The 20,276-nt window shown below is 57.9% G+C and overlaps 1 protein-coding gene across 4 annotated transcripts; it reads right to left on the bottom strand.

Annotated features, from left to right (window-relative positions):
- Nucleotides 1–722: 722 nt before the first annotated feature.
- NACC1 (nucleus accumbens associated 1) lies at nucleotides 723–20,237 on the bottom strand. Of its 4 annotated transcripts, none has more exons than XM_048227185.2 (8): nucleotides 20,112–20,237; nucleotides 19,247–19,339; nucleotides 5,467–6,420; nucleotides 5,192–5,365; nucleotides 4,476–4,581; nucleotides 4,281–4,378; nucleotides 3,424–3,679; nucleotides 723–930 (listed from the first exon to the last, which is right to left on the bottom strand). In XM_048227185.2, exons 3-8 carry the CDS (start codon nucleotides 6,410–6,412, stop codon nucleotides 834–836), a joined length of 1,677 nt encoding a protein of 558 aa, XP_048083142.1. In that variant the 5' UTR covers nucleotides 6,413–6,420; nucleotides 19,247–19,339; nucleotides 20,112–20,237; the 3' UTR covers nucleotides 723–833. The 4 variants fall into 4 exon arrangements, with proteins under 4 accessions (XP_048083142.1, XP_048083143.1, XP_026343916.2 ...); XM_048227186.2 differs by having other exon boundaries at nucleotides 20,091–20,236; XM_026488131.4 differs by lacking the exons at nucleotides 19,247–19,339; nucleotides 20,112–20,237 and adding an exon at nucleotides 18,860–19,043.
- Between the last annotated feature and the right edge of the window lie 39 nt (nucleotides 20,238–20,276).

The following is a 20,276-nucleotide window of genomic DNA, read 5'->3' as shown; positions in this document are numbered from 1 at the left end:
CTGGTGAGTAACCTTCCCGTGCTACTAGAAACATTTCTGAATTGGGGGACCCTAGGGCCCATCTGTGTCTTTTCCATCTGACTCGAGAGAACATTTTGTCCTTCCCTAACCTCAGGGCCTACAGCTCTTCAAGGTATGTTAAAGGACACCCGCTGAATTTGACTTGCCATCTCCACTTCTGTGTTCCCTCTTCTGACACAGGAGTGCGTGGGTACACTGGCTCAGATGCGGTGAAGGGCGTGGGTGTGTCCAGGATGTGTATCTGGGGCTGGGGGTGTCGCACAGCCACAGAAGGGGAGCGAGCCAGTGGGCCTGTCGTGCAGCCAATTCAATGGAGGGCCCTCTTGGAGGCGGCGGACGCAGGTCTAGGGCGCCCACATGTGCACAACACCCCGGGCGTCGTGTCTATACACACCAGGGTAGCCAGAAGGGTGCTGTGGGTAGAAGCTACTTTGTTGAGTTAGGCTCCACACCCAACGTGGGGCTTGAGCTCACGACCCTGAAGTCAAGAGTCATGTGCTTTACTAAGCCAGCTAGGTGCCCCACTTTAAGTGGAAGCTACTGGCAGCTTGGTTTTAAGCCTGTTTCTCCCATCTGAAAGGGGGACACTGCCCCCCCCCAACACACCCACTGATGTTCTGCAATGTGATGTCTGGAATGGCTGTGCCCAAGTGCAGAGCCCTTGTGAGCAGCGACTGTCCCTTCCTGGGCCCCGTGTCCCCAGAGACCAGTATGCGGCAGGGCTGTTACAAAGGCGTTTAGTTTATTCTCATCAGTGTCACTGATATTCTCATGGTTCACATTTCCCAGTGCGGCTCCTCTCCTTACAGTAGTTAATGTGCAATCTCACTTACGGGCCCGGGGAGTGGGGGGTCGGCCCAGGGCGGGGAGGGCGTTGGCACTTCACACGGACAGGGCGGGCGGTCTGTCCTGCGTGAAAGAGGCGGGTGAGTGGGCGGCCGGGGAAGGTGGGGGGGCCCACAGTCTTTTTTTTTTTTTTTTTTTGCGTTGGTTGGTGATTCTCCATTCGTGCTCCTCCCTGGGCTGCCCGGGGTGGGGGGACCATGCAGCTCAGAGCAGGGCAGGGCAGGGGAGGGAGAGAAGGAAAAGCAGCAGGCCGCCCAGGAGGTGAGGTGGGGAGGGCAGGGCGGGAGGGGCGCAGGGGTGGCTCCTGGGGTAAGGCACAACCCTGTCTTTGGCTCTCCTGGTGAGGAGTTTCCTCCCCTGCACCCCTGCCCGGCCCCTCCCCTCCCCTCTCCCCCCCAACACACAGTCCCGGGAGCCAGGGTCACCTCCTGGGGTCCCTGAAATGAGGGGGCTCTGCCACCCAACCCAGTGCTGCAGGGGCTTGGAGGCGGGACAGGGGCAAGCCCCACCCGAGGACAAGGCAGAGAGGGGCTGGGCAGGGGCCTGTCCAGGACAAAGGGGTGGGGAGGGAGAAGACCCCAGTCCCAGAGAGCTGGCCCCTGCTAAGGCCTGGAAGGAGGGAAGCGCCTAGGGACTCCTTCCTTGTGGGGTCTGGCTGGAGCCCCAGCCGGCCCCTCGGCCTTGGCCGGCCCGGCAGCTTGCCAAGTGACCAGGATATTGTGCTTTGGGATCGATGCTGGGGTAGGATGTCAAGGCCAGGACAAGGGCGTGGGGGAGGTGCGACTAAGGTGCTTGTGCTTTAGCTGGGGCGTCGAATCCCCCCATACACTGGGCCAGCTGAGGGCTAAGGTGCAGGGGCCAGGCCAGGAAAGCAGAGTGCCAGGACCCTGGCCAGACCAGACACCCCCCACCACAAGATGTCAGGAGGGCCCCCCTCACAGACCGGTGGGGGCTGCTGGGTGGGGGGGGAGGCCTCCAAGTCAGATTCCAAGGGTCTAGTCAGGGCTGGCCACCCCCCCCCCCCAAGCAATCCCCCTGCCTCTGGAGAGGCCACTGGGAGCAATGGGAGCAATGGGCCGGTCAGATCAGGGAGGAGACGAGAGGCAGTGGGGACAGGGCTAGAGAGAAAAAGGTGAAAATTGTCAAGAAAGGACACCCAGTGTGGGGGGACAGGGAGTAAAAAAAAAAAGAGGAACCCTCCAGAGTTCACATGTAAAACTCAAAAAAAAAAAAAAAAAAAAAAAAAAAAAAATCCTCGCACTAGACAAGGATAAAAAGAGAGGAATGGTTAGAAAAAATTCTGCAAACTGCAAACAATAGAAGTGGGCCCTGCCTTGTCCCCAGAAGCTGGGCTCAGCCAACAGGCCAAAGCTAGGGCCACCCTTCAAATGGAGCCCCACTGGGGAGCAGCGGAGCGAAGGGGGACCTGGTCAGACCCACAGGAGCCCGAGCAGAGGCCTGGCCGAGCCCCCACCTCAGAAATGCACACCCACACTCCACACGCACGCACGCATTCAGTCTGCCCCCAGCCCCCACCCCGTCCTGCCTGCCACGTCCCCGGGGACTGAAGGGGACATCAGACACAGTCCCGTTGGTTTGAAAAATAAAAGGAATCTTATACTTCAATATTTCATTAGCTAAAAAAATGCTTTAAAAAGTATGTACAGGGGGCGGGGGCAGGGGGGTGAGGGGGGAAGGGCAGCAGCCCCCCAACCTGCTCCCCTGACTTCCAGCCCTGGCCCTACTGCCTCTATCATCTTCATCTGTTTAAAAGCAAAACTTCTACACACACGCGCGCACACACACACGCACACACTTCTGTGAGCCCAGGAAACCTCTCGTTCTATTCACAGAGACCCTCGGTCAGCCCCCAAGAGCCCCCCCACTTGGGACCTGCCCCTCAGGCCCCAGGGGACAGATGGGGGCAACAGAGGTGGGCACAGAGTGGGGGAGAGAGAAGGGCGCCGGGCCCGCCACTGCCCACCACCTTAGGTCAATGGTGGAGCTCCTCTGAGCCTCGGTTCCCTCAGCTGTGAAATGGGCAGTCCCCTCGGCCTCGCCTACCCCAGCCCCCAGGCGCAGGGACAGACGAGGGAGACAGGAAGGCGCTTTTGGAAACATGGAAGCACTGGGAGGTGGTGGCAGGAGGGGTCCTGAGAACCCTAGGGCCCCTGCAAGTCCCAAGGAGTTGCAGCAAGGGGCCCAGGGCCTGGGAAGGGGGCCTTCCTGAACTCCCCAGGCCGGCCCCTCCCCACACCTGGCCTGGTGAGTGGGGAGACCACTGCTGGGGTTAGGGGAAGGGGAGCGGAAGCTCCCAACGGCCGGGCGTGCCAGAGAGGCAGCGCAGAGCTCGCACCAGCTGCTGCCCTCTCCTAGCCCGCTCGGATGGGGGGGGGCGGGGGTTGGGATGGGGAGGCAGAGGGGCTGGGAGCATGCAGCGCCCCCCGCGGGTCCTGGGGAGGGACAGACAGTAGCTCGTGACCAAGATGGTGGGCGGGTGTGACGGGGGAGGGAGGGGAGTGTGACGCCCCGCGGGGAGGGTCCGGTGGTAGTTACTGGAGGGCCTCAGCCGAGGGGCCGGCCTCGCCGTCGTGGCTAGCCGTCTCGAAGCTGTGCTCCACGCCCATCATGTCCGGCTCTATCTTGCCCGTGTCGCTGATGAAGGTGGTGTAGGCGTCGCCCTCGGCCATGAGCACCTTGAGCTTGGGGATCCAGCTCTTCCGCACAACGCGGCGGGCGTTGGTGCACATGTCAGCTGCGATGGCGTTCATCTCACTCTCCTTGAAGTTGGGAGCGAAGTTCTGGCAGTAGTCTGTGAGGGCAGAGGGGGCGGCTCAGGCAGAGCGTGGCCCTGGCCTCTCACCTTGATGACAGACACTCAGCCACACTGCTCCTTAATCCCCAACACGCGCGCGGCACTCCTGAACCTCTCTCAGAGGTGACAGAATGGAGGACTCGCAAGCCAGGACGCCAGAGCACATCAGTTGGCCCCACGCCTGACTGAGTTCGGCCATGTGTGGGCTTTGAGACGGTGGCCCAGGGCTCTTGAAAAACCTGGGTCATTTGCCTGAATTTAGGAATGGGGAAGATTCCACGTGAAAAATCTAGACTTCCCTCCTGACAAATGGCTGGGGCCTGGCTGCTTCATCGCTCCCATGACTACCCAAGGACCCTTCCCCCATGCCCACCCCACATCTGACATCTGACACAGGCTCACCTTCAGTGTCCGCCCCGCACCCCCACTATGAAGAAATCTTTAAGCCACCACAGCCCTCTTCCTGGCAAGTTCAGACTGAACCTCAGAATCCTTCTGAACATCAACCCCCATTCACCTATCAGGGCCAAGAGCGAAGAGGACCATCTGCCGGCCCCAGACCCCATCCCAGCCTGACTCCAAAAGGCCAGATACTCACACTTGACAGCATGAAGGACGCGACTGTCCAGCGGTTTGCGGCTGGGGTTGTTGGAGGAAGAGCGGATGCCGGTGCCACAGCTGTTAGCCAGCGTGTTCCTGAGATGGGGGGGCGTGAGGGAGGGAAGTCAGGCCCCCTGTGGTGGGGGCAGGGGGCAGCCCCCTCCCCTCCATCCGGGCTCTGTGAGGGCCTCACCGGTCAAAGAAGGAGGCCAGGAGGCGCCGCAGCAGGACCTTGTGCCGTGTGCCCGCGCTGACGTGGCAGTTCATGAGCTGAGCCCTCGTGATGTACACATTGGTGCCTGGAGTGGGGAGCAGGAGGGTAGCCGGGGGCCCCAGACTGCCACGCTCCCCACTTGGCCAGGCCCTGGCCTGGGCCCGGCGAAGACGCGCCCTGGCAACTCGCCCCAGCATGGCCTCGTCAGCGATCAGGAAAGGACAGCTGGTGGTGCCACTGTCCACGGGGCACCTACAACGTGCCGAGCCCTGCTGGCGCGTGGGTGGCTTTTGCCCACACAACCACCTGGGCATCAAAGAGAATAGGCAGTGGAAGCTCACACCAAGGCACCCTGACACCAAGAGCCAAGATTCTTACCCGCTGTACTAGTTCTCCCTCAAACCACCCTAGGAAGCCACTGATCTACCCGTGTGGCCAACAACGCCAGCCAATGCTCACACCAGCCTCCGGGGTGGAAACCTGGAGGCCGGTCTCTGGCACGGATCAATCCCAAGGGGGGGGGGGGGGGGCGGCGGTCAGCCACCCTAGGACACAGCCGGCGGGTGGCAGCAGGGGTGGGGTTAGACCCCGAGTCTGGCTCCTAACCACCATCCCACAAGCCACTGGCTCGGAGGGCACCGAGGCCCAATGTGGAAGGAAGCAGGGAATCTGGGCAGGAAGTGATGCTGGCCCACCTGTCACCAGCTCCAGCTTCTCGGAGGGGTCACCCTCATCGTAGAGCTTGGGGTGGCAGCGGTTGCCAATCTGGTTGATGAGCTCAGCCGGGAGAGATGCCAGGTCTTGCCGCACCCGGATGCGATTCCGGGACTCGGGGGCCACCTGCTCAGGGAGGGCCTCCACCTTCTCGGCTTCAGGGGCAGAGAGCAGCATGTGTCGGGGACGGGGCTGCGGGGGAGGGAGGAGGAGGCAGGGGCCGGGCTGGGAGGGGCGGGCAGGGCAGGCACCTCACCTGTCTGGCCGACGTTCATCATGCTGTACATGGTGTACATGTTGCAGATCTGCCGGTACTGCTCATCCGCGCCCTCCTCGCCCGCGTCCTCCTCCTCATCCTCTTCGTTGTGGTAGGAGCCAGGGCTGTCGCTGGTATAGGCGCTCGACGTGCCCGGGCTGGTCCTCTCCGACGTGCTGGGCCCACTCACCACGCCCCCTGCTGCCGCCGCCGCCCCCCCAGCCGGCTGCCCAGGGCCGGCCCCTGCAGCCGCTGCCACAGCCCCCCCGGCCGGCTGCGCCGCCGCCACCACCGGGGCCTGCTGGGGCGGCCGGTTGGCAGCCAGGTCCGGTGTGGAGAACTTAGCCATCTTGCGGCTGCCATTGCCGCCACCACTGCCGCTGCTGTCCCACAGCCGCTTGGCCACAGGCGTGCACTGCACAGAGTCCGACTCCTGCTGCTCCGTCTTGACACGGGACACGAGCGGCAGCGGGGTGCCACAGGCCGGCCAGCTTGACGTCTGGGCCACAGGGCTCTGGGGCTCCGACGACGGGGCCTCCTCGGCGTGCAGGCCCTGCGAGTCGCAGCTGGGGGAGCTCACCTTGAGGAAGAACTCGGTGCCCTTCTCCATGATCTCCTGGATCTGCAGGAAGCCGGCCGTGTACATGAGCAGGAACTGGTCGCCCACGTTCATGCTCAGCCGGCCCGTGTAGCAGAAGCTGAGGATCCGCTGGAAGGACTGGGGCTGCACGGCAGCCGGCAGCTCCACCACCGCGCTCCGGCTGCTGTTGAACAGGTCCCGGAAGTACGAGCTGCTGGCGGCCAGCACGGCCCGGTGCGCTTTAAAGGCGTGGCCCTTGACCACCACGGACACGTCACAGTACAGGCCCTGCAGCCGCTGCTCGTTCAGACACTCCAGAATGCTGTTGCCAAAGTTCGGGATCTCCATCTGCAGGGTCTGGGCCATGGCGGCAGCTGCACGGGGGACAGGGAGAGACAGACAGAGCGACGGGGTCAGGCAGCAGACCCAGCACCCCCCTCTCACGAACCTCACCTGCTGTGGGGAGACATGTGGGAGCGGATATCCACGTGGTGGAATTTGCTGTGGTGGTGAGAATCGCCTGGCGCCACCCACACCCTCAGTCCCAGCACGGCCTTGCCTCTATGACAGACTGTCAAATCAGTTATGTCAGCTCCAGGCCTGGGTGGCCACCGGCTGTCCCTTGCGGGGGTGGGGGGAAAGCATACTTACCCGTGTGTTTGAATACTAAACGAGCTAACACAGTGAGAACTCCATGAGCGTTAATGATCCCCAGCGCGACACACACAGGGTAACTCTGAAGGGCACTGGCATCGAAACACCAAGGGGTCAGGGGCATCGGATTCTTCACACTGTCCGCAGTGCCGCGCACATGACCCCAATCACTGTTGGTTGAATGACTGAATGATCACTCAAGAAACCCCGAGGCTGCACAGGAACATCACCCGTCAGCAGGGAATGCAAATGCAAACCACAAGGAAACACCAGTTCATACCAGCGAGGGCCGGAAGAATAAAATAGACAGACAACAAATGTTGGCAAGGAAGAGATCGGAGTCCTCCTACACCGAGGGTGGGAATGTAAAATGGTGCAGTTGCTATGGAAAACAGTCTGGCAGTTCCTCAAATGATTAAACATGGAATTACCATATGACCCAGCAATTCCATTCCTCAGAATTGTACCCAAGAGAAACGAACACCTATATCCACAGAAAAACCTGTCCGTGAATGTTTACAGCACCATTCGCGATCGCCAAAAAGATGGGAACAAGCCGAACGTCCACTGACTGACTGATGAATGGCTAAAGTATGGTCCAGTCATACAATGGAATATTATTCAGCCATATAAAGGAATGAAGCCCTGATACATATTCTATGGGTGAACCCTGAAAACAATACGCTAAATGCAAGAAGGCGGACAAAAGAACTGTGTATTACACGATCCCATTTATGTAAGACGTCCAAAACAGGCAAATCCAGAGCCAAACAAAGCAGACTAGTGGCTGCCAGGGGCTAGGCGGGGTGTGGGGTAGCAAGCAGAAGGATGAGGGGGTTTCTTCTTGCCATAACGTAAAATGGTCTAAAACTGTGGTCATGCGCACACAACTCTGAATCGAGAGTTGATCTTCAAACACCACGGGTCTGAACTGTGTGGGTCCACTTATGCGCAGAATTTTTTCAATAGTTCAGGAGTGTAAATGTATTTTCCCTTCCTTATGATTCCCCCCCCCCGCCTTTTTCAAGTAATCTCTACACCCAAGGCGGGGCTTGGACTCACCACCCCAAGATCAAGAGTCGCATGCTCTACCAACTGAGCCCGCCAGCAAATCTTACGATTTTCTTAGTAACATTTTTTCCTCTAACTTACTTTATTGCATTTAACACATACGACATACAAAACATGTGTTAATTGACTAATATCAGTAAGGCTTCCGGTCAACAGTAGGCTGTTAAGTTTTGGGGGGAGTCAAAAGTTATATGTGGACTTTTGACTTTGTGTGCGCACTGGTGGGGGGTGTTAGCGCCCCTAATGCACTCATCGTTAAAGGGTCAACTATACTAAAATCGATTCAATTGTACCCTTTAAATGGACTCCAGGATACGTGCATCTCAATAAAGCCGAGGAAGGAAGAAAAAATCCATACTTGCCATGAACTCTCAGGATCTTTTGAATTTTGAACTTGGTGATTATATTGTCTATTTACAAAAATAAATAATATGTTCCGTGCTCAGCACAGAGTCTGCTTGGGATTCTCTCTCCCCTTTCCTTTACCCCTCCCCCATTCCCTCTCTCTAAAATACATAATAATAAAATAAATCTTAAAAAAAAAAAAAAGGAACTGTCAGTGACCCTGGGCAGGGAGCGCAGGCAACTCTCAAATGTGAACTTCTGTATCACAGCCTATTCCATCAGTGCACATTCCAGCACATTCCAATCCAGAACTGGGCATGTCCAATACTCTGAGGGCACTCATAAAAGGGGTTTGAAGGACAATGTGGCTTTACAACTGCACCCATGGTAAAAGTGAGTCCCCTGCAATTCTATTAAATATAGAAGGTGGTGGTCCTGAATGGGCAGGGCGGGTATGAGAAGAGTTGGGCTGCTGAGGAGAAAGGAGGAAACAGGTGTGCAAAGGCCCTGGGGCAGGTACCAACTAGAGTCCCCAGCTGTTTCCCCTCATTCCCAGATTAGCTTTCATGCATCTTTCACAGTTTTCATTCACTAGTGAGTCCATTCTGAGCTGCCTCCAGGGGCTGAGCACTGGGAGACAGGGGCCCTACCTGGTACCACCGGGCTCAAAGAAGACTGCACAGATGAAGAGAGGCAGCCACGCGCTCATGGGCAAGTGCTGGCTCCAGAACCAACTCACTCCTGAGAGGAGGAACTCCAAACCTCTACTTCTCCATTTGGAAACAAATGTTGATAAGGCCAAACTGATCCTGCAAATTCAAGTCTGTCCTCAGTAAGTTGCTACATGTGGTCGGCCGTGAGAGAGACACCAGCAGGCCCCGCCCCTCCCAGCACCCATGCTTCCAAAGAGCTGACAGATGACCTGCAGGAAGGAGCTCTCTGAACCCTCTTAGCAAACCTATGGGGCCAATTTCAGACTCCCAATTCTCAAATGGGAAAACTGAGGCCACAGGGAAGCTAAGAACTGTCCCAAGATCACTGGTGAGTAAGTAGAAGGGACAAGATTCAAACCAGGGTCTGAGTGGGCACTGAAACTTGTGATTTCCCTTGGCTATGCCCTCAGCCTCGTCATCATCAAAATCACGGTCACTGCCAGGAAAAACAATTTTGGGTCATCAGGGGGCAAAGCGGAGACAGGGACTCTCCCATCAGAAGGCAGAACACTACTTCCAGGAGCTCAAACTCAGTGCCAGATGGGTAGGAGCTGACCCTCTGTGTGGAGACAGGAGAAACAGAGGCACTGAGTGTCGGCAAAGGATAGAACCCAGAGAGCCTGTTCCAGGGGCCTCACAGCCCCGACCCAACTCCCAAGGCTGCCAAAATGAGCCTGCTCCAGGTACTGAGGCCCAAGTGACCAGAGTCAAGGGGGTCAAGGGAGAGGCTAGCTCCCAGTCCCTGAAAGAGAGCTCTAGACTCCCAGCTTGGAAGGCTCATACCGTAAGGGGGAGGACCAAGGCAGGAGAGGCCTGCAGTAGAGTCAGAGCACCCCCCTAACCCCAAAGCTGGTTTCAGATGCCAGCCCCTCACCTCTGTGCCTTGGTTTGTTCATCTGTAAAATGGGGACTCCTTCATCCAACCCACCCCAATAAACTGCAAGGCTCGGGGACACAGCTCTGAAGAAGACTGGCTGTTTCTACATGCAGTTGTCTGGTGGGGAGACACGGAGTGATACAACTGGGGTGAGTGTGTCACTGAGGGGCTGACTCTGGGAGTGAGGCAAAGTGTGGAGACCTCCCAGGAGGCCAGTGTTGGCTTGAGAGAGTGCAGGGGCAACAGGGCTTATGAGAAGGGTGTGGGATGGGACGGGCCGGGGGAGGGGGGGACGGGCTGGCCTGGTGAGGACCAATGTTTCTGAGGGAGCAGGGGGAAGCCTGGAGCAAGGGAGGCGCAGGTCCACACCAGCTCGGGGAGAACTCCCAGGAGCAGCGTGAAGAACGGAAACAGGTTGAGACGCTGAAGGCTGGGAAAGTGGAGGGGCAGGTGGCAGTGGCAGGGACAGAGGGAGGACAGTCAGACTAGCAAGTGAGCGGCTGTGAAGAGGGCATTCTCAGGGGTGCTCCCAGCTATGCTCAGCATGCCAGGCGCTGCTGCAGGCGCTCCCCTCAGGGTCCCCTCCACGGGGGGGGGGGGGGGGGGGGCGCTAGGACTGCCCCACTTGATAGATGGGGACTGAAGGGCAGCCCCGCTCCTTCCCCGGCAGCTGGCCTTCAGGGAAAGCTCACCAACAGGGGCACTGAGGTCCCTGAGGTCACAGGAGGGAACACGCACAGGGAGGGCCCCCCTGAGGGCGAGAGCCACCCAACATTCAGGCTGGGGTCCCACAAGCCTGTGAACCCCAGGCTCAGAGCCCAGCACCCGGGGCTTTGAAGCCTTTGACTAACCATTCGGAGGGGAAGGGAGACAACTGGTATAAATGGCTCAACCAATCAGCACCGAGGAACCCCACAACTCCCCCCCACCCCCGCCTGCAGGGGAGTGGGGTGGCAGGTCTTGAGTTGCAGAAATCCTTCATGGCCTTGTTGCCCCTGCAAGGACAGGGAAAGCAAGGCCTTGGCTGGTTTTAGAAGCACAGTGACAGGCCATCCCCAGGCTCCCCTCCCTCCTTTCATTCCTAGGCAACTACTCCAATCCAGTCATCTGGACCCAGAAGGAATAGCTGCCCTGGCTCTGCATGAAGCCCCTTACCAACACCAGCCCTGGAAGGGAGGGACCATGGAGCCATGATGGGCTCTCACAAAAACAGGTCCAAAGTACCCGATACCTGGCCTGGGTCACCTGCTGCCTTGGAAGAGATGTGATGGAGCCAAGAGTTGGGGGTCTCTACACCATCCAACAATTCTGTCCCCACCAAGCACGCTGCATGGCTCTCCGACCCCAGCCAGGCCCTTGCCCAGCCGTGCACCCGGCCCGGAATCCCCCTTTCCTCCCAATGTCCACATCCTCCTCTTCCACCCTTCATCGCCCTCTGGCTCTGAGAATTGTCCAGACGAGAGAAGATACCTCTCTTCCACACACTCTCCCCACCACCAATCTGCAGCGCTCTTATGCTTACCTCTGAGACCACTAAATCCCACTTGACTATAGACTCCCTTAGGGCACAAAACCATTCGAATCCTCTCCTCAGAACTCGGCGTCTTAGCTTGCCCATCTTCTGGGGTCCTCAGACCCCCCAAGGGAAGGGGCAGCCCCCAGCCCTAAACAGGGCCGAGGGGACTGTCCTAGCATCGCTAGTGTCCTGGCCACAAATGTGAGCAGGTCTCCCAGTGTGATGCAAGGGCCCAGCATACGGTTTCCATGACCTCCCAAGTCACTCAACAAATATTTGCCAAGCGCCTGCCTGGGGCATGAAGTGCCTGGGAACCTGGGGCAGGGCAGGACTGAAAGAAGGCCTGTCTCCAAGGGCTCATGGTCCAATGGGGAACGTGGCCATCCGTCCAGAGTCAGATTAACATGCTGCATACCTGGGCCTCTGATCTTGCCCAGAAGAGGTGACATTAGAGCTGGTATCTTGGGCGGGGGGGCGCAGATCTAGCGAGGCAGTGGTGGAATGGGAGCATAGCCCTCAACGTACGGGGAAGTCATGCAGAGCCCCGAGGGAGAGGCAGGCACGGTCCTTCCAGAAACTGAAGGTAAATAAAGGCTGATGCCAGGCTCAATCCTTGGTCAACCTCTCTCCTCCCAGGAATTGAACCCAGACTCAGGGCTCTGCTCCGGACCAAACTGTGCCCCTCACCCCGATGCATGTATTGAAATTCTAACCCCCAAAATGTCTGTATTTGGAGATACAGTCTTTAAGAGGTAATTAAGATTAAACAAGGACATAAAAGCGGGGCCCTGATCTGCTAGGACTGGCGTTCTTAGAGAAGAAAAAGAGAGAGGTTTCTCTCTCTAGAAGCATGTGCACAAAGGCCCTGTGGGCACACCTGATCTCTGACCTCCAGCCCCCAGAACCGTGAACAGTGTCTGCTGCTAAAGCCACCCGTCTATGGCATTCTGTTATGGCAGACGGACTCGAGACAGACGGAAAGTACCATCCACTCACCTACAACTCCCCCGTGGAGCCCCCGGCCTCGACTTCTTGTGTGTGCAGGGCCTGCGGATGTCCCAGATACCAGCTCAATGTGCCTACAACCCAACTCCACCCCAGTCCGGTGGCCGTAGCTCTCACCAGCTCCAGCCCTCCTTGCTTGGATCAAGACCCTCGGATTCGACCCCAAACTCTTTCAAAACCAGTTTTCACTACCGGCTCTATGGACTCCGTAGCATGCTGTCCCTGAGACAGCCACAGCTCTTCATATCTTCCTAGTCACCTGGCTCGAACTTCCCAAGACAGAACCTCTCCCAACCCCGACTCCTGCGCGTCTCCTGCTTGATTTGTCCTCTGTGGCACTTCCCACTGTCTAGCTAACTAGATGTGTCTTGGGCTTTGTGTCACCTCCACCAGGGCACAGTGCCTGCCTCTCTGGTTCAGACTGCAGTGTCCGCTGCCCCTAGGACCGGATCGGCACACAATGGGTGCTCGATAGTTGTTTGTGGAACAAAGAATTATTTCCATTACCTCCAACCTCACTCCCTTTTCTGTTCCCCATTAACGTGACTCAAAACAGTGGGACTCAGAAGAGGTCTCTGAGCTGGGCCCAGCGTGCCATCCACGCCACAGGGGGAGTCCCCAGGGCCAGCAAGGAGGGGGCTGGGCAGGCAGGTGCCCTCCTCTGGCAGCTGCGCCAGGTGGGTGGCCTGCAGGCAGGGTCCCGCTCTCGACTCGGTGTAACTGAATTCTGGATTCCCACCAACTGCTCCCACTGCTGCCCGATCACGCCGGGGTACGGCAGGCCTGAACTGCAAGTGATTGTGTGGCAGGGCGACTCCTGGGAGGAGAAACTGCCAGTGGTTTGGAGAGGGGCCTCCAAATTTCCCACGCAGCAGAAGCGAGGGGTACAGATGTGTGCCGCCACCATGGACCATCTTTCCCGCACACTTTCCAGGGAGGCAGTGAGCTGCCCAGTGACATATAGGCCAATTAAGAGAAACCACCAACTCCAAGTAGAAGGACCAAAAGCCCTTGGAAAGCCCTCACAATCCTTCACGCAGCTCAGCATGAGGTCAGAGTAAAGGGGGGGTGGGGGACACACCCCCAGGCTGCCTGAGGAGCCTTCCTGGCCCAGGGCCATTCGGACCCTCTGCAGGAGGTGAATTGGAAGGCAGCTTAGGCAAACATTTGCTAGCGAAGACCAACGAAGTGTTACCTGACTGTACAGATCCCTACTGTTGGCATCTTTTTTTAACTTTTTTTTTTGTAATCTCTACACCCCATGTGGAGCTCGAACTCACGACCCCAAGGTTAAGAGTCCCAAAATTAAGAGCCACATGCTCTTCCAACTGAGCCAGGCACGCGCCCTCCTACTGCTGGCGTTTTTAAAGTACGTGCACACTTAATTCATTTTCTTCTCCCCCAAAAAGCTGCCATTAAATCCACGGTGGGTGACAGGATTGTGACAGGCTGATAGCTGGCAATTAGCATTCACATCGCCCCTATGGTGCATGGCGCCCGGCAAGGGCTCAATTATACATCTTGCTAGTTTCTGAGGCAGAAATGACTCTTCCTGCCATTTTCTGGGTGAGGAGAGCAAAGCCCAGGATCACACCGAGGCCATGTCTGGCTCCTCTCCCGGAATCCGGAGGTAACAGCAGCTGAGACTTCCTGATCATGGCTGGCCCCTGCCAAGCTCACGCTTTACGTGGTCCCATCGCTCCCCAAGGCACGCAGCCACTGTGACCAGACCCATTTTGTGGACGGGAAAACTGGGGCTCAGAGAGGCCAGAGCAAGAAAGGAAGCCAAGACAGGACGAGGCCAGAGCTGGGGCTCTTTATCCTCACTGGATATGTCCTCTCCAGAAATGGGGTCTTGGGTGCCCTCTGAGGGCCAGACAGGGTGCTGCTCCTTCTGCTCCCCTGGGGGAAGCCTTCTCTGCCCAGCCTCCCCCAGCCACTCTCCACCCTTCCTCCCCTCCCTGCCACCTCCGGGAATGAACAGTCTAGCCCAATGCTTCTCCCTCTCTCCTCCCACTCTCTCCTTGCAGCCCTGGGGAATCTGGCCTCTGCCAGCAGCAGCTCCTTGGAGAAGGAGATGGGCAGCAGCCCTCCCTCTCCCCACTGGCCCACCTTTCTGAATTACAGCCTAATCCCTGTGTGCCTTCAGACTTGAAGGACCTGGTGGCAGCAGCTGTACCAAGTGTGGTGAAGGGAGCGTCAAGTGTGAAGGCCCTGAAGTGACACTGGCGGAGCCGAGGAAGGGGGCTGGTGGGGCTGCAGGGAACGTGGCTACTGGGATGGGGCTTGTCGACATATGCTAGGAGACCATGCGGGGACTCGGCAAGGCTTGAGAATCTGAATCTTATTATTTTACCCGAAGCTCAAAGCTTCCTGCTTAGAATTGTGCTTCCCTTTCTCTATACTGCCAGAAAACATTCGCCCAGAGCAGTACTCGCCCCCTGACATCAGTCTTCCCAGCTATGAAATGGGCTGAATGGCAGCCGCTGCCACACAAGGCTGTTTCAAGGATTAAACCAACAAGCAACTCGGGTAGATTGGTGCTTACCCTACGAGTCATATCCAGTAACGCCAGTTGTGATTATTAGTCACGTCCCCTTCTGTTCGTCCCCCTAAGCCCCTTGCAGGGCTGTAAAGCCTCAGACAGTAGCGGAGACATCCTACACCACTCACCAACTCCCAGAACCTCTTGCCATCTCGTGATTGAATCAGGCAGTACTTCCTGGGGGCTCCCCACCCAGTGCCTTCCCAGCATCATCAAACACCCCAGACGCCAACCTCTGCGTTCCTCGTGGTAACAACACAGCAGAGGATCCCCTGACCTTGGCCCTGCAGCCACTGGGGCCGGATCATTCTTTGGGGGAGGGGAACTGTACAGTTTTTACGATGTTGAGCAGGATCGCTGGCCCCTACACCCACTAGAGGCCAGGACCAGCCCCCGCTGTGACAACTACAAGTGTCTCCAGACATTCCCCAAGCTTCCCTTCAGAGGCGGCAGAATCATGCCTGATTGAGAACCACTGCTGCACAGGTGTGCTTGCTGGTCCCCACTTATCAGAGAAGGAAACGGGAGATGCCAAGGTCACAACCTAGGCCCAAGGTCTCAGGGATGAGCCGGGTGGTGCTAATGGGGGAAGCGGACTCTCCACTATACCACGTTTTGCTCACCTCTACCCAACCCCTGCTTAATTCAGAGAACAAAGTCGCCGTCCTCACAGAGGCTCTTGGAGCTCTAAGGGTGCTGAGACCTGCACCAAATGAGACGGTACAGGAGATGGGACGATGACCACAACCAGACACTGGGCCCAACCTGTAACCGCCACCAGACGGGTCCCACTTCACAGCCTCTGCAGCTCAAACGGCTCTCCAAGGGGAGGCAGAAGGACGGCATTCTCAGCCTAGAGGACCCAGGAGCAGAGGCAGGGAAACAGGCCTGGGCACTCCTGCTAGGCACAAGAGGCACCAAGGGCCTGGGGAAGGGGGAAAGGGATCAGGGTGATGAGGAGCAGGAAGGACCCAACAGAGGGAGCACAGACTGTTCAAGCACCACCAACTTGTCTTCAAGCCTGGCAGGCTCATCGTCGGCTCCAACACAGGCGCCCTTCTCCATCGCTTGCTCTGGCACTGACGCTGATGAACTCTGAGTCGGACCTGGCTGGACCAACCCCCAACGGATCCTCCAACACCGACAGAAACTCAGCCGTCCTCACAGCCTGGCTCACTGGGGCTCCCCACTGCCTGGCCTGGGCCCCAGACTTTAAAAGGCCTGGCTGCAGGCCAAGGGGTCTGGACTTTAATCTGGGGGCAGTGGGGAGATCCAGGAGACCCTGAGACTGGGTGCTTTCCTGCAAATGGCACTAAGGGTCTTCATCTTCACACTAGGGTCACCCCTCACTCCTTCCTCATGAGGACAAGATATTTAGAGTACTTAGCAGGAGGCTGGCACATGCTCAATAAAGGCTTTCAATGTGCTGTCCCCTCTGCCCAGAACATTCGCTCCTCCCTCACTGCCCCAGCTTCCCCCACCAGGCTGATTTCTTCTTATTCAGGGCTCAGCTCTCCCACAAGCCTTCCCTGACCACCCAATTTGAAATTCTCCATCCTCCCTCCCTACCAGGATCTGTTATTCAGGGCTGCTCCCCTGGTCCCTAGCAGGCAGTCGACACCTTAGGGAAATAAAACTATCCCACGGGTCCCTTTACTCATTGTACTTGCTATTTTGGCCTCCTCTGGCACCCCTGGTCTGTGTGCCCCTACGAACTCACAGAAAAGCAGCTTTTGAGCGCCTTCTCCTCTAGCTCCAGGCGCAGCTAGGAGCCACTGCCCTCCGCTGCCATCCACACACCACAGCCAGCCCCCACCAGCCTCTGGCCCTATTCCAGCCATGTGACCAGAGGTAGCCACCCCCGTCCTCAGTACCCAGCCCTGAGTCCCAGTCTGTGCCACAGAAGCCAGCCTCGGCCCAACCAGGCAGGGAAACAGCATCTTTAAGTGGGGCTGCAGCCTAGTCCCTCCCCCTTCCCAGAGCCAGGAGGCCAGCCAGGGAGAGGAGGAGAGCAGGGCCAAGGTGGGATCAGTTCTAGGAACTGCAGGGAGATTGGGAGAAGGCAGGGAATAAGGGTAACAACCTATCATTAAACCCAGGCCTGGGTGATACAGCTTCACCCAGCAGTCTGCTGCGGCTCTTGCCTCAGGGGCCGAAGATCCCAAGTCAATGTTCCCAGGACACAATGGCAACAATTAGCCCAGAGAGAAGGAAGGAAAGCTGTGGTGGTCTGACCTGGGACCAAAGAGGGGATAAGACAAACCAGGCAAGCAAAGCAAGATGCAGCTCTGGAGCCAGGCCCCATCCTCCTAACTGCCTCTTGCCAGCCTACAGTTCTGTGACCCCTGACCTCTAGGGCTCCCAGAAAAGGGGGGGGGGGGGGGCAAGAAATGAGGTGTGACCAAGCCTCTGAGAAAGAAGCTTCCACTATTCCAGCCCTCTGGGACACACCAGGAAAATTCTGTCCACAAAGGTATGGACCTACCCCTTAGGATGGGCAAGGGAAAAGGCCTGGGCGCAGAATTTCCACCAGGCAATCCAGAACAGCGGGAGCTCCTCCAGTCATGCCCCTCAAAAGCCAGCCTGGGAGACTGTGCCTTTGAGCTGAGCACCAGTCAATCCCAGTTTGCCACTGTCTAGTTGTGTGACCTGGGACAAGTCACCCAGAGCCTCAGCTTCCTCCAACAATGGAGAAGGCCTAAGCTGACCCAGTGGTAGTGAGCAATCAATGAGCTCATCCCAGGGCCTGACCCAGGAAGAGCACCCCACAGGCAGGGCCCTGGGGCCCCAAAGGCCTGGGCCAGGGTGTAAATACTGGATTTGATCTCCTCAGTGGCCTGCCTTCACCCTATCAGGAGCCTCCGACACACAATGAACAGAGCTTTATAGGCTCACCTCCCAGTTCTTCACCTCTGGGAAGCTGGTGCCTGGGGGGCCATGGTATAAGATGGTGGCTGTGAAGTCCCATCCCTTAGGCCTGAGCCCCAAGGCTCTGCTCACAAAAAGTGAAGAAAGAATCTAGAATCCCAAGATACTCAGGTAAGCCCGTTGGGCTGCTTCTCTGCAAATACACATGCCCGAGCTAGGTGTTCTAGACTTTCTCAAGCTGCCCACAAAAACACCCACCGGGTGGGCCAGCACCCCGGAAAAGCCAGCAGAGACTTGCCCAAAGGGTAGGTCGGAGACCCAGAGCATGACTGGGGTGAGGAAAACAGGAAAGACCCCAGATCTGGCCCAGAACTAACATCTGGTGGGGGAAGAGGTGGCATATGCCTTTTGATCACACTAGTTTCTTGGGACGCCCCGTTTCGCGGCCACGAGCCTAGTGCAAAGGCGCTGCTTTCCCCCTCTCCCAAAGCTCCTACAGTAGTTACTCAACCTACCTGATGGCTCCCGTATCTGGCCTCCCCCCCCCCCCAACCCCAACATCTCTCCAAGCCCTAACCTCATATGACCCCTGCAAACATCTCTGGGATCTCCTATCAGCCCCCACCCGAACTAACTCCGCCCACACCCACCCTGCCCCACTTCCTGGGCTTCTCCTCAGTGGCCCCCAGGCTTGTAACCTGACCCACCCACCTCCTCCGGCGCCCGGACACTACCTGCAAGTCGGCCCCTCCCCGCCCCCCCTCCGGGCCGTTTCCCTCCGGCCGCGCCGCTTTCCTCTCCTCCCCCACTCGGCGAACCCAAAGCCCGACTCCTCCTCCCCCTCCCCCTCGGCCTCCCCGGGCGCCTCCTCACTTTTCCTTCTCCGGCCCTCCAACTTCCCGGGCCTCCGGCACCTGCCCCAGCCCAGCCTTAGCGCCCCCCTATCGCCGAGAGCGAGGTGGGGGGGAAGGTCTGGGCCCGATTCTACCACCCTCAAACCCCACGGCCGGGCCCGGGACTGGACGCTCAAGCTCGCTAGTGAGGGCCGGGCCTCTCCGCACTCGCCGGTCCGGGTACAGTGCAGGTTCCGGACCCGGCTCCTTTTCTGTCGGAGGAGGCCCCCTAGCCCTCCCCGCCCAGCCCACAACCGGCCCTCGGATGCCCTCGGGCCGCCCCTGCGAGACGAGGCCGGAACCGGGCCTGGGGCGGGCCGCCTCACCTGCGCCGTGGCCGCGCTCCGGGGGCTCCCGGCGGGCTCCGCAGTGGCGGCTGGGGCCGGGCCTGGGCCCGGGGCGCACCCCCCTGCGCCGGGGCCTCGGCCTCCGCCTCCGCGGCCTCCGCGGCCTCCGCCTCAGCAGCAGCGGCAGCCGCGGCGGCCATTCATTGTGGGCCAGGCCGCCCCAGCCGAGCGCCGAGCGAGCGCAAGCCGCGCCGCCGCCGCAACCCGGCCGGGGAGGAGCGGCCGCGGCCCCGCCCCCGCACCGCCCCAGGCCCCGCCCCCGAGGCGAGGCCAGCTGAGCGCCGAGAGCGTCCCTTCCTCCCATCCCCTTTTTCTCCCTTCTTCCCCGGCTTTCTCCCTTCGCCCCTCAAGGATCCCCACCAGTACCTTGGCTCTGCTGAAGAGTTCGACTCCCAACCCTGCCACTTTTTAGTTCCGCGACCTTGGACAAGTCTCTCTGCCTTTCGGAACATTCGTTTCCTGTAAAACGAAAACAACGAGTTCTATTTATTGTGCCAGGCACTGTTTTAGGCTCTTTATGGGAATTATCTCGTTTAAACTTCACAGTAACATTTTTAAGTAGAAATCATTACACACTTATACACACTTTGTAGAAAGGAAGGCACACAGCTGAAGAAAACCCGCTCAAGATCACCAGCAAGTACGTGGTGGCGGGTGTCAGGAATCAAACCCAGGGGAAGAGTCAACAATAAAAGTTAACGATTTTATGTTTATGCCATGCCAGATTACGTTCTCGGCATTTAACCTGCACTAACTCGTTTAAAATTCACCACAACCCAATAACGAATGTTAAAAAGTTCTGTCCATTTTGTAAACGGGCAAACTTAAGCATAGAGAGGGATAAGAACAAGTTGTGAGGCGAGCTGGGCCTGGAACCCAGGCAGTGCAGACCACTACTCTCTGCTCCGGTCCCACACCATTTAGAACCCACCGAGAGCTTACTACGAGAGGGGCTGCTTTGCACAATTTCCAGGCATTCTGTAGTTTAATCTTTGTTCTATATTGGAAGTTAGCATTCTTATTTAGCAGTTAAAGAAAATGAGGCCCGGAGAGTTTAAGTAACTTGCCAAGGCCATGTGGTAGGACTGAGATTCAAACAGTAAATCTGATTTCAGAGCCTTAATTGTTCCTGCAGAGCGCCCTGAAATAATGTGCTTACGGCACTCAATACACAGAAGCCGATCAGTAGGTGTTGAATTTCTCCGCTTACCGCCCCCTCTCTGAGCCTCACCTTCCTCATCCGTGAAATGGGGCGAGGAACGCGTCCCCTCCCGGGGAAGCCGACGTGATTAAGGTTATCCACACTACTTTCCGAGCTTTCCGCCGTGCATTTTGATCCCGGCCACCCACTGTAGGTAGCATCACTGATTGGCTAAAATCTATCATGTGACCTGCC

Source organism: Ursus arctos, unplaced genomic scaffold, assembly GCF_023065955.2.
Source record: "Ursus arctos isolate Adak ecotype North America unplaced genomic scaffold, UrsArc2.0 scaffold_14, whole genome shotgun sequence".
NCBI classification, from domain to species: domain Eukaryota; kingdom Metazoa; phylum Chordata; class Mammalia; order Carnivora; family Ursidae; genus Ursus; species Ursus arctos.
This window is presented reverse-complemented; position numbering and strand designations above follow the sequence as displayed.